General features: G+C 31.4%; 1 protein-coding gene across 50 annotated transcripts in view; it reads left to right on the top strand.

Annotated features, from left to right (window-relative positions):
• LOC145254714 (uncharacterized) overlaps positions 1-15,606 on the top strand; it is a 269,962-nt gene that overhangs the window by 166,449 nt on the left and 87,907 nt on the right. For all 50 annotated transcript variants that reach the window (XR_013863794.1, XR_013863796.1, XR_013863795.1 and 47 more), the window contains 2 exons: positions 4,193-4,252; positions 7,375-7,407. Coding sequence is in view for 47 of the 50 variants with exons in the window: in XM_080113386.1 (XP_079969512.1) it covers positions 4,193-4,252; positions 7,375-7,407 (93 nt within the window). In the remaining 3 variants the exon portion in view is untranslated. The remainder of the gene's footprint in view (positions 1-4,192; positions 4,253-7,374; positions 7,408-15,606) is intronic.

Below are 15,606 nucleotides of genomic sequence, written 5' to 3' on the forward strand. Positions count from 1 at the left end.
TTAGTACGAACAGCCCTGTGGATACCTGCAACGTAAACCTTTTCAAAGTTTCGAGTGCCACTCTCCATAACACCGTTGATTTTATTCTCTGTCGTAACTGCTATACAATCAATGCTATTTTCATCTGACGGGATCTCACCACCTTTCAGCTCTAACATGTCGCGGTTCTTATCTATTACTTTGCATGGCCGATTTCTGACCAACTTGTCTCGAGTTGCGATATTTCCAGATTCAACCACGGTCGCTGCCTGTGGCGTGGATTTGCTAGTGACCGCTTCACCGATACTATGCGCACTTGTTGATTCCTCGAATGGGGACGTTTCCTCCACCTTAGTATTCTTACATGACTGAGACAGGTTGAGTTTTTCATCCTCCTCGTATCTCTCATTTACATCCGCAGTCGACAAGCGTACTGCGAGATGTTCAGATTGTCCGCTGCTTTGGGTAGTCTACTACTGCACTACATGGAGCGTCTGCCTCCGTTTTACATGGAGCGTCTGACTCCGTTTTACATGGAGCGTCTGCCTCCGTTCTACATGGAGCGTCTGCCTCCGTTTTACATGGAGCGTCTGACTCCGTTTTGGCATTCATGCCTGACCAGGATGGGTGAACTACCTCATCCGTTTCTACCCTACGCTCGATATTACGCGCGTGGGATTTCTCTCGAATTTCTTTATTGTCATTGTCGAACATGCAATTCTCAAAGAGATAGCCTGCTATCATTTTAACTAAATCGGGTGGTCTCGTGCCTGGTGCCACGTTCAGTCCTTAGTGTTTCCCTACCCTGACTAGCTTACACAGTCTGTCAACTTTCGGAGATTCTATAAAACCATTCACTTCTATCTCCTGACTTCTCAGATATTCCGCTACTATGGGAATCAATTGTGCCTTCCGAAGGACAGATCTTACATTAAGGTCATAATGCCTTCCTTCCGCTATAATATCGTCTTTAATTAATTTCTGAAGGTCGTCGCATGTAGACGACATTAGAAACTGTTCCACCTAAGACACCTTTCTATCATCTAACCTTACAGACTTCATTATTTCTCGCACGTGTTCGACCATCCCGCGTGTCTCACTTACAACGACTACTAATGGATCGCAGCCCTTAGTGAGGGCATTTATGGATAGCAAACGCTTATCATAGGCAGACACATCTTCTACATTAGGAGTATGTTCATAGGTTCAAGCTGGGTTCAATTTTCCTTTTTTATACAAAATGGTTTGAAACAACACCAGTGAGACAAACGGGAATCAAAATAAACACAAAAATCGAACACAATGCAATTAGCAAAAAGAACAAGAACAAACACTTTCAAACAATATAAAACTAAATTTATTAATGATAAGGGAAAAGAAAGGTTTAACAAAAAAACAAACGTATTCAAAGTTAATGGGATTGGGGAATATTTTTAATATACGAACTGAAAGATAATCCTACAACAGAAAAAAAGGGTCAACGGCAGCAACCAGGCCACACGAGGAAAAACCAGATCTCCAGCTCGACAGAGAAAGAAAGTAAAGTTTGTTTGTTTTGGGGTTTTTTTTTCACTTACAGTTCAGTTCTTTTCTTTTGACCATTTGCAATTGCCACAATTAATCCAGATAAATTCTCTTGTGAGGGAATAAAATTTGGTATTTTCTTTTAAATGACGACTTTTATAAGTTTTCGACTATGCTAAATACGGATATCGCATTGTGATTTTACAGAAATAAGTAGTTATCGAGATATAAAAAGTTGTATTATGCATTGTATTCTTTGGCGGCAGTCTGTATTACGCGTGTGCAAGCGCGCCACAAACAAATCTACGCGCGTAACAAAGATGGCCGACAAAGAATAGAATGCACAAAACAACTTTTTATATTTCGATAACTACTTATTTCTGCAAAATTTCAATCCAATTTCCGCATTCAGCGTAGTCGAAAACCTCTAAAAGTCGTCATTTAAAAGAAAATTGTGGCGGTGGACCTAATCTAAAAAAATACCGAAAGTTTCAATCATCAAATTCAGTCTTTCAACGCCGTGCGATACATTCCAGTTAATTGGGTCTCCTCATTGCATGGGAGACATAAATTCACAACGATGACTTTGCAGATTTGGCGATTTGTTCCTTTTTTTCAAATATGCCTGTCGGCATCCGTTTTGGGTTATCCTAAGTAGCTTTATCGAGGGATTAATTTAGGAATCTCTTTTTTTTTTTCTTCGTTTTTGTCAAATTCGGAAATGCGATATATCGTTTGAATGTCCAGAAAACACGTTTTATACGATCGGCATTTACGGTCGAACTTCCCGCACGAGAGAATTATTATTTTTTCCTTTATTTGTTTCAACCTTGATTCTAAAAATAGAATCGACGAAATCCTATTCTGATTCCTATTGCTTTTTGGCGCAAACGAGGTCACTATGTGCGTTGGCCAAGGGATGACCTGTCACTTGCTTTCATATTAGAGGAGGTGGGAGGTGTTTGGTGCTAACGTCGGTCGAACGTTTTTAAACTCCCTCGTTCTCTTTTTCTCTTTTCCTCTCCTCTCTCCCCCTCTCTTCCTTTCTCTCTCTCCGTGGGTGATGAAATCCGTAGTGGTTTCTTTCTCTGCTTCCGAGATCGGATCGCTGTGTAGTAACTGTTCCGCCGCCACACGTCACTCTCTCTGTCCTCGGCCAGACTGATTTTAACACTGGGTTTTGATGGATCCCCATTCAGTTCGAACATAAATCAAACATCTATCTTATATTACTAACAGAATAATAAAACAGTATTTGATGTCGGGGTGACTGTTTGTAACAGTGTGTATGTGTGTATGTATATATGTGTGTATGTGTCGCACTTTGTAAATGCAAGTATTCGTGCTTTGACCTGACATCTGTCTGTAGATTTCGGCTAAACTGATTTATTTTAAGATAAATCTATCTTTTTTATGAATTAAATCTCTCCCAGAAAGACTATTTAAATAAATTAGAATGTTTTCTTATTGTTCTAAAACATAATTATTTGTTTTTTTTATTCAGGATAGTGTATGTGCAGACGATTTGTGTACAAACGGGTTTATGCATTTTTATTTTGGACATCACCCACTACATTTTTAGATATGTTTTTAATGGGAATACCTCCGATAAGTACCGGAAATCGATAATCGAAAAAAAAATCCGATTGAAGAAGGAAAAGTCTAGTTTACACTCAGAGATAGCCTACTATGACAGATGAATTTGAGAAGTTTTATCATCGCACGAGGTGAAGGGCCCGGCGTAGAATTCCAACAGCATGTTCTTTTATAAGTCAAGAGGCGCATTCAAAATACATTTTCATCTTTAGCGCAGGATTGAACCTTGACTTTTAGAATTTTAAACTTTATAGCAAACTATTATATAAAAATAATTTTATAAAATGAACGGTAGGTTTTCTACAGTTTAATATAAACTTCAATGTATTGTGAACTTACACTGCAGGAACGCACGTGAAGCTTTTTTCCCAGTCAATCTCAGAAAGGGTCGCAATTAGAACAGGGAACCAATCGAGTTGATAGAAAAATGGGCGATTCTATCGATTTCGATGATAATAAATTAAAATGTGGAATATTCGGACATTCTCATTAAATCCCCCCAAAAGTAGGTGTCCCTGTTAGTCTATCTATCTATCTATCTCTCTATCTATCTATCTATCTATCTGTCTATCTCTCTCTCTATATATATATATATATATATATTTTTTTTTTTTTTTCTTGCCTAAGGTGAGAACTAGCCAATGTGTGTGTATATTAGCTTCATCATATATATATATATATATATATATATATATATATATATATATATATATATATATATATATATATATATATCTATAAACAGACAAATAACATCTCCACATTCTTATTTGAGCCTTTTCTAGCCTTTTTAATTAATTGCCTTACTTTAGGTGTGAACATTGCAATGAAGGCTACAATATATTGTGAACTAAGTCACTGCGAGAGATGCACGAATGTCCCTCCGAGTACATCGCGATGGTTCTCCAATTAGAGTAGGTAATCAAAAGGTTTGGTTGAAAAAGTGAACTATGAACAAAAATATATATGGGAGTGTGAAACATTCGTTCAGCATTATTCAATCCCGGGTAACGTCTCTCATCCTGCTAGTAAACGCTATAAGTGGACAAAAACATGGCGTTTTGTAATTCTAGATATTATTCTTTTCTTTTAGCTTCCGGTGCAAAAGCTGCATCACATGATGCCTCAAAGAATCTGAAAGTTCAACAAGAAGGTAGGTAATATTTAGATAACATCTAAAATTAAGATAACATTTATCCCAAAGAAGCTAAAATTAAATATGTTTTCAGTACGCCATTTTCAATTTGGCGTAATGGAAACATATTAAAAGATATTTACAGCTTCTATTCCCATTTTTGGATTTAATTATATCAGAACGCATTTTATTTCCTTCTGATGGATTGATTGTTGCTATTTCCTCTAATGAGTTAAGAGCAAAATAGATTCAATAATGTATATAATAATTAAGTGATTGATGTTGTGCTACGAAACAGATAGTGTCAACAATTGTAAATGTCAACAGAATAAATTATAAAATGGTCAACATCATGAAATTTGGGATAAAGACTTTCGTCATTCATTCACTAAACACACACACACACACACATATATATATATATAATGAAATAAAAAAGACGCAGTGTTTACCTCATAGAAGTAATAGTAAACTTCAAAATAATATAAATACCAGTATTTATATTTTAGCTCAACCAAATAAAAAAAAGCTCAATAAGCAATAGAGAGTAGGACTTATTATAAGAGAAAAGAAATTAAAACTGTAAATTGAAATTTACAATCAAATGTATTTTACAAAGTCCTTATTCCGCGGAGTTTCAATGAATGCTCTTCTTGCTATTCTTCTCATCAAAGGACATAAAGAAATCAGCAAATTATACTTGTATTAATGCTGGAATTTGCTGCTTTTTGGCATTAAATGAAACTGTAATTTATTATAGTCATAAATTGCAAAGATGCACATGTCATTTAAAACAACTCGTGAAAAAATGAAGGAAATGTAAAAAAATAATACAAACTAACCGAGCATAAAATTGCCGCTTCAAAGGTAATCAGAAAGGCGAAACTAATTATTTAGAAAGAATCAAATATTTTATATTCAAGTCTGTAGACTGAAAATAGACAGAGTAGTAAGGTCGAGAAATGTAAACACACAGGTACCCGCCATGCACACGGATAGACTATTTCACTTTTATAGATATATAGATTACTCCAAGTAATTACACCACTGAGCATGGGAGTCCTTGCTGGACCGACATGTTCTGAAAAATGAGACTCAAGATGAGGATAATAGTCTGAAGAATCTAAATAATACGAATAACTAATCCTCATCTCAAAAATTCATAAACGTAACGTCTACTTTTTCAACTTTCACAATCTTTTTATCTTCCATTTTAAGTCTTGGTACTTTCTGACTTTTATTTCTTGTTCGTCTACATTCGCAACAGCTGGTACTGCTATAGCAATGATCATTTCCACGTGTTCTTTTTTCTAACAAGGCTAACATTATTATTATATTTTGTTATTACATTTTCACCCCGAAACAAGGCACATTGCACTTTGATGTAGGGGACTACTATCAGGGACATAAGCTACAGGGGTACTATGTGGGGAGTTGGGCAGCAAGATGTCGTTCACGTTACATTTAAACTTCTCCATGTCAGTACAGTTGGGGAAGCAATAACCCGGAAGGGAATTCCAAAGTCTAGCGGTTCTGGGGAAGAAACTACTGGAGTAGAAGGATCTCTTACATCTAGGGAGTTCAACTGTGAAGGAGTGTGATTTTGCTGCTTGTCGGGTTTGTCGGGGGCATTTACGTCGAGGGGGTACAAGTGCTTGCAGTTCGTCGGAGCATTCACCGTTAAAGTATTTGTAGAACAAGCAGAGGGGTGATACATGCACCAGCCCAAATATGACAACAATACTCCATACACGGGCGAATGGTGACCTTATAGAGGTACAGGACACTTTCGTGCGTTATTAGATTTCTAGCATGGTAGAGAGAACCTACCGTAGTCACTAGTAGTCACACAAACAATCATCAAAGATTGCTCTTTGGGAACAACTTGTGGTGTTCCCTAAAATCTGAGTGATAACGTCTCGCCAGATTTCTAGTACTCGCCACCTCTTTCGATAATCTCTGCAAAATACTTTGCGCTATCTCAACGCTCGTATACCATTGATTTATTTGTTGGAGGCTACAATTGGTTTCACTTGAATTTGGATGCCAATAAGCCTCCTCAACGTCCCAGTCCTCCTTGGGCTCATCCAGCGGAATCTGGCTAGGGATTTCTCCTCTCAGTTTTTCCGTCCTCCTTTACCTATATTGTTTTGTGTGGTGCCAGTTTATGGTGACAATCACAGGATAGGGGGGTATCTTACAATTATACAGTTTTACTTTTTACGATTCCATTCAATGTTCCTTTGTATGTTTCGTCTGTAGTTGTTTCTGTATCCAGTTTGTGTATAGTTTATATGTGATATTCGTCTCAATATATTTAAGGGGTTTCCTTAATATTTTTGCAATTTTCATTATTGAAATTTGTTGAATCTTTTCTGCAATCTCTTTGATTCCAATTTCTCCAATTTTTTTTTCAAAGTTTTTGTTGTTGTTGTTGATGATTTACTGATGTTGCAGTTATTATTATTGTTGTTGTATTTGATGATATATTTGTTGTTGTTTTTGTTGTTGTTATTATTACTGGTCTTGTTTCCGTTGTTATTATTTTTTTTTATTGATGTTATTATTAATGTTGTTGTTTTTTTAATTGTTGCTGTTTTGTTGTTGTTGTTGTTGCTTTTGTTATTGTTATTATTATTGTTATGTGTTTGTTGTTGTTGTTGATATGGTTGTTATTAGCATTATTGATGTTATTTTTGTTGACGACGTTATTATTATTGTTTTTGTTGCTGTTGTTAATATTGTTGGATTTTTGTTCTTCTTCTTATTATTATTGTTTTTGTTGAGTTTATTATTGTTGTTGTTTTGATGTTGTTATTATTGTTGTTGATGTTTTTGCTGCTATGTTTGTTGTTGCTATTATTATTGTTGTTTTTGTTGTTATTATTATTGTTGTTTTTGTTGATGTTATTATTATGGTTGTTTGTTTTGTTGCTGTTATTATTATTGCTTTTGTTGTTGTTATTATTGTTGTTATTATTGTTCTTGTTGTTATTATTGTTTTTTTATTTTATGTTATTGTTATTATGATTGTTATTGTTACTATAATTAATTTGTATGTGATAAACATGATTAATAAAGATAACATAATTGACAATGATTGCATGTTCCAATAATTTACATAATAATATTTCTTTTAGCCGAAGATAAGACCCATAGAGTAAAGCCAAAAGGTAAGTACAATTTATCTCGATTAATTATATACGCAACAGAACAAGAATAACTTAGATATTTTACGTATAATTAAAAGGACAAGAGATACGATGGAAATTATACACGCCAAAACAAAACAACGTTATGATACATTAATGGAGAGAAAAAGCATATGGTGGACACACACACACACACACACGCACACACATATATATATATTTATATATATATATATGTATAAAATATAATTATATATATATATAATCAAGCAAGAATATATATATATGTATATGTGTATATATAATATAATTATATACATATAATCAAGCAAGAATATATATATATATGTGTATATATAATATAATTATATATATATAATCAAGCAAGAATATATATATATGTATATATAATATAATTATATATATATATAATCAAGCAAGAATATATATATATATATATATGTGTATATATAATATAATTATATATATATAATCAAGCAATAATATATATATGTGTATATATAATATAATTATATATATAAAATCAAGCAAGAATATATATATATGTGTATATATAATATAATTATATATATATATATATAATCAAGCAAGAATATATATATGTGTATATATAATATAATTATATATATATAATCAAGCAAGAATATATATATATATATGTGTATATATAATATAATTATATATATATAATCAAGCAAGTGTATATATATATATGTCTATATATAATATAATTATATATATATATATAGTCAAGCAAGAATATATATATATGTGTATATATAATATAATTATATATATATAATCAAGCAAGAATATATATATATGTGTATATATAATATAATTATATATATATATAATCAAGCAAGAATATATATATATATATATATGTGTATATATAATATAATTATATATATAATCAAGCAAGAATATATATATATGTGTGTATATATCATATAATTATATATATATATAATCAAGCAAGAATATATATATGTGTATATATAATATAATTATATATATATATATAATCAAGCAAGAATATATATATGTGTATATATAATATAATTATATATATATATCATCAAGCAAGAATATATATATATATGTGTATATATAATATAATTATATATATATATATAATCAAGCAAGAATATATATATATGTGTATATATAATACAATTATATATATATATAATCAAGCAAGAATATATATATATATGTGTATATATAATATACTTATATATATATATATATAATCAAGCAAGAATATATATATATATATATGTGCATATATAATATAATTATATATATATATAATCAAGCAAGAATATATATATATATGTGTATATATATAATATAATTATATATATATATATATAATCAAGCGAGAATATATATATATATGTATATATAATATAATTATATATATATAATCAAGCAAGAATATATATATATATGTATATATAATATAATTATATATATATAATCAAGCAAGAATATATATATATGTGTATATATAATATAATTATATATATATAATCAAGCAAGAATATATATATATGTATATATAATATAATTATATATATAATCAAGCAAGAATATATATATATGTATATATAATATAATTATATATATATATATAATCAAGCAAGTATATATATATATGTATATATAATATAATTATATATATATAATCAAGCAAGAATATATATATATATGTATATATAATATAATTATATATATATAATCAAGCAAGAATATATATATATATATATATATATATGTTCATGCAAATATTAAATGCAACGTATATGTTTTGCTTTATGATTTTAAAAACATTTTTAAGTATATATATTATATATATACAAATGTATATAAATATATATAAATATATATTTATATATATATACATATATAGAATATATGTATATATTTTATATATGTATATATTTATATATATATATATTATATATATATTCATATATATATATTATATACATGTATATTTATGTAAATATATATATAGTTATTTATATATTTATGTATATATTTACATATATATACATGCATATATATACATATATATGCATATATATATATATGTGTGTGTGTGTGTATGTGTGTGTATGTGTGTGTGTGTGTGTGTTGGGACGATTAATCGAAATTGGAATAGGGAACCGAAAAATCAAAACATTTGGGGGTATCGGAATCGGAAAAAAAACGAGTATTTTTTTTTGTTTGATTTTTTATTTAAACGACATCTTTCACTGCTTGAAATAAATAATTATATTTATTTTAAACTACGATCTGAAATAAAGCACGCTTATGATCGATTAACGAAGAGATAAAATATATGGAACACCTTATATATACATATATATATATATATATATATGTATGTATATATATATATATATATATATATATATATATTCATTTTATTTATACAAACATTGATGGCTACATATGTGCATACATGTTTCTGTAATCACCCACGTTGGGTGATTACGTCTTCAGGCCAAGAACTACCTTCAAAAGCCTTGGCCTGAAAACGTAATCCCCCAACGTGGGTGATTACAGAAACATGTATGCACATATGTAGCCATCAATGTTTGTATAAATAAAATTAATATACATGCTCTGTTCACTCATTGAGCACTATTTTGGTAGACACGTGTTGTTTCATTGGATGTACTTCTAGGAAACTAAACTCTACTGGCTATATATATATATATATGTATATATATATATATATATATATATATATATATATATATATATATATATATATATATATATATATATATATGGAGGTTTAAAGGAAGATAATGAAATGTATTTTTGGAGGAGATACCAATATAGAAGTTAATACAGAAAAAAAAATGAAGGTATGAAAACTATATATTTAAATATAATAGATGTATTCATTTATTTTCTAAGAATATCCAACAATTAAAATATATACCGACATAGCATAACCGCCTATCTCATGTAAACCCCCATCATAGCTACAACACATCTACACAGATGATTAAATGAGCAACTTTCAAGTAACTGGCCTATATTCTCCCAGAGAGTTTAACACACACATACTCTCCACATATCTTAACCCCACTATGGAAGATATGCTATATACCTACGTGCGTTATATATTACACTCTACACTCCTCCTTTATCAGAGAGATCAATAAAGCCTTAATAATTAATTTAGTTCCTAATATAACTATCGCTAAACATCGCATAGAATAAAGCGTAAGTAAGGTTTTTTTTATAAAGAAAATAGTGTGGTGCGTTACATGGTATACAAATGGGTTGGTTTTCTTTTCCTATAAGATGTGACTGGGGAAAATGTGTATGGGCCATGGTTTTGTCATTTATGTTTAGTTCCGTATTTTGCCATCTGTCTTGTGGTTTGTTGTTAGTAAATTCATTCCAGTCGGTTCGCTTTCTAGTTGCCACCGCTCATACTCATCAGCCAATTGGCATGCAGTTAGAGGACAAAGGCAATTATTTATTCATGATGTTTGGTTTGGTTGAATCGTTTTATAAAGGAATTTTAAAAAAATATATTTTGGGCTTTTAGAACATGATTGAGTTTTGCATAGAAAAAGAAAAAAATGATAGCGTCAATATTTGGTGTATTTTAGGTCAGGAAGCTGATATCTTCAGACAGCCTGATCTGGTAACACCAGCCATGACTGAAATGGAGCTGATGACATTGCCCATCTAATTGGTCAACCATGGATGGATTTAATAAAATATTGCTTAAAGTATTTTAATAATAAAATACATGTTCAATTCGAGAAATATTCTCAGATTAAATACTTATTAAAATATAATGATTTTTATGGATTTATTGTACTGATATAAAGAATTCAATTTTTATCTGTTGAAAATTATTTAATATAGTAGTCATAATACAATAATATGCTGAGTTTTATATATTAAAACTAATAGAATACCCGCTCCAGGATGGGTGAAATTAATTCCCCAAACACAACAATATTGTACTACTTTTATGTCCCTTTAGAAAGATAAAAATCAACATATAATCCTGTAATCTTGAAAGGTCATTAATAAGACAACACGTGGTATATATTTTAGAAACTAATTTTTTTCAATGTCGGCTCAGACTGGAACCTCGAAAAAAGAAAAAAAAACAACTCGGAGCCTGGTGAAGCTTTAAAACATTAAATATTAAAAAGGATCAAGTTACAGAGAAAAGTGGTAACATAAGCATGACTTATTTGTGAGTCAGATGTTGAACTCCAGACCTCTGAAAAATTATTAACATAGTTTCTCAGCTAACCGCCCCTCCATCTCCTATTGGAAACATCCAAGATACCCACACGCCGATATTTTTCTTTTTCGTCCTCGGACACGCCAATAAGTGATCTTGGAGCAGCTTAATATACTCCCTTCCAAGAACTCAGCCCCATGTACAAAGCGACCTGCTTGTTTTCGACTCACACCTAGCTGGAAAACAGTTGACGATCTACCACCTAGAGAGGGTCGGGAGGGTTTTTATTAAATATTGATTTTATTTTTGGGGCTTTTTTCTCTCACTCCAAAACCAATGAAATAAAGCAAACGACTTCTTATATAATTCTGTGTTTTCCACTTTGTTTTATTATTTTAAATTACACACACACACACGCACACACACACATACACACACGCACACACATACGCACACACATACGCACACACGCACACACATGCACATACAAACACGCACACTCACACGCAATACACAGACATACACACACACGCATACACACACACGCCCGCACTCACCATATGATTTGGGGATCTTTAGTAGGACGACCTTCGATGTGCTTCCGGTATTGTTGTGAATGAGAAATTCAGCTAGTATCAGCATATACAAACAATGGTACAGTGACAAGAATGAAGATAAATAACCCCTCCCTAATTTTTGACTGGCCTTGTGCCCATTTTTTTGTTGTTGTTTTTATGTCATTTCTGTACATTCTAGAAAATAAAAAATATATAGAGTCCCACATCTACGAGAGTACTTGGAAGAGACTAGCCAGCTGGAATGCGTAAAGTTCAAATAATTAAGAATGTGTTTACAAAATACTCATTAAACGAGACTCAACCAGGTCTATCCTGGTTGACCTACAGATTATCCTTATTACCTACAACTATCCTGGTTGACCTACAGACTAAAACTCACTCAATGCAGTGGAAGAACATGAACTCAATCTCAAAACGATTCAATTCAATGCCTTTTCAATCTCAACCATTATTACCGCACAAACAGTAAAGTCAGGCTTATAAAATCAACAGCAGGTATGGTCGCATAACAGATGTTTAAGATTTTCGCTGCTAAATCAGCTAATAAATTTCTTTTGATATCCGTATGGCTGCGTATCCCAAAAAGAATGTACTTTTTATTGTTTAGTTGTATTAGTTGTTAAGCAATTTTGAACTCACAAAATGGTTTATCCTTTTATTTTTATATTGTTTTAAAGATCAGATTGAAAATTCAGAAAAAAGTATTTATTTTGGGACTAGCAGGGTAAGGAAGGCACTTGCTTTTGCCTGTGCGTAAAATACGCTTAAATGTGATAATTTAATTTGTCCCGATTTTGTATATATTTTTTATAGAATAGCGATTTCAAAAGTAAAAAAATGGTCCTATCAGCGAGAATCGAAACCGAAATTGTAGCATTACAATCTGGTTACGTCACCACTATGCCAACAAGACCCGCATATGAATTGATTAAAAATTAAAATAAACTAAGATGAATGCGCAAAATGAATAACGATTTTTTATATTTTGACCCATTTTTGACCCGTTAAAAACTATTTGTATCGGCTAAAGACTCATTAAAAACTATTTGTACCGGCTAAAGACTCATTAAAAACTATTTGTACCGGCTAAAGACTCATTAAAAACTATTTGTACCGGCCAAAGACTCATTAAAAACTATTTGTACCGACTAAAAACTCATTAAAGAACGGCCCGTAAAAAATCCATTATTTCAGATTCCTTGCGCCTCTCTACGACTTTTAGTACCGGGGGAGATAGAGTTTGAAAATATGGAAACGTACAAACAGACCGACAAGCAGACAGGCATACGTATAGCCGTTTATATGCTAGATGTTTACGAAATGTTGAAGATTTCTTCCCTTATAATACTTGACAGAAAGAGCACAAAAATCCGCCAAGTATTAAATAAATTGTTGGGTTTTAAATCACACATAGATTTCCGAGTTCAACGTAAAGATTTGCAAGTTTTCCAAGGCGCAGATGAACAATGGTGGTGGTTACATCGGCTGAAACGTTGTAAAAATAATATCTAAGATGAGAACAGTCATTCGAATAATCAAGATAACACAGGTGCTTGACATTTTTTTTTTATTAGTGTGATCGTGAAGAAAGCCATGTCATATCCTGACGATTCGATCGTGTGAAAGTAGGGAACTAACCAACACGTGCAAATTACCGCTGGATAACTTCCCTTCATACTGCAACATGATTCTTTTAAAATCAAATCTAAACCCATTCTTGTTATAAACCATCCTCATAAGTAATCAATTTTGTTTATTTTATATATCATTTTCAATCCTCTCATGATATTAGTTATCATTAAACTGGCAATCAATACCATCAATGCATATTCATGAGTGTCTTTTGTTTCTTTGCTTACTAATGAAGGACAGAGAGATATTGGTAATTTGGAAGCATTTTTAAACTTATGACATCACTATTACATATTAGGTACAATATAATATTCAATACAAAATTGGCACTGTAATAATAAATACGAAATCTGCATGAATTAAAATATATTTAAGCGTATTTTACGATCTGATAAAGCCGAGTCTCACCTGCTAATATTATTATAAATTTTTAACACTTTTTTTTTATTGAACTCGTTGTTATTTATAGGATGACTCCAATATTTCCCCGGCGCCGACATAATTACCGATCTTGTGAAAAATTCTAGATTCTGATACAGTTAGTGAGTTTGACTTTCGCGTAATCACCTAAAAAAGTAGAAGTTCTGATTTTCTTAAAGTTTTCGTTTTATGTAGACTTTGATAAACACGTTTTGAATTTTGAGATTTTTATTTATATTTTTAATTGTGGCATTATTCGTATTCATCCACTCGTGTCATCTTTACCGGCGACGTTTTTTATGCTCACGACTCGTTGGATCTGACGTAAAATTTTCACGCAACAGACAAAGAAAAAAATCATCATTTGTTTTTCCCGTGTCCACACACACGTAGCGTAGTCAGTATATAAAGAAAGAAAGGAAATGGGCAAAAAACTCGACTCACTTTGTGTTTTAACAAAAAAAAAAACGTTTATATCTGGTATTTCCAACCACACATTGTTTTTTTTTTAATATTTAAACACTTCATTTCTCCTTCTCGGGCCACGTGTTACTTTTCGTCTCGAACATGTGCTTCTCTGAACACCCGTCTCGATGACCTTTCTTTCTCGGAACAGGCATCGAATACCTCTGCTTCTTTAAGCACGCCTCGAACATGTGCATCTCTGAACACCGCTTCTCCATTTCAAGTGTGACCTTTTTCTCTGCTGTGACGTCACATCGTGCAGCTGGCTTGGTCATTTGTATATGTTAGCTACTTCTGCTGATACAAGTGCCAGCTTTTCAGTTACACACACGTACATCGTAAAATACGCAAAGATATGATATTTAAATTCATGCAGATTTCATATTTATTCTTATAGAGCAAATATTCTATTGATTATGATTTTTTATCTAATACATTGTAATGGTTTCAAAAGTAAAAAAAAGAACTTACGTGTCATTAACTAAAATTTACTTAGTCGCTCGTATATCCATGACTGAGTATATTATACAGTTTGTTTCAATAATTTTTAACTAAAAAAATGTAGACTTTGATACAGATGTAAGTGCGACGAAAAACTCTGTATTTATATAAGTAATAAAAATCAAATATCATTGCTGAAATTTAGATTACCATCTCACTTCCTATTTTTCTCCCATCACCCAATGAATCCCCAGTGCTACCATTCTTTTACACATGTCCTTGTACAGCGTTGATCATTGCTTTTTATTTTTTTATTTTTCAAACAAACTCAGATAGTTTCATGATTCATCGGATGAGCCCTTTCCCCAGACCTCTGTAAATTGTGAATACGTAATATAAATAAACGTTTGTTTGTGTCGACTT

The sequence above is a fragment of the Euprymna scolopes genome, chromosome 30 (genome assembly GCF_053919585.1).
Source record: "Euprymna scolopes isolate OS-2025 chromosome 30, ASM5391958v1, whole genome shotgun sequence".
In the NCBI taxonomy this organism is placed as follows: domain Eukaryota; kingdom Metazoa; phylum Mollusca; class Cephalopoda; order Sepiida; family Sepiolidae; genus Euprymna; species Euprymna scolopes.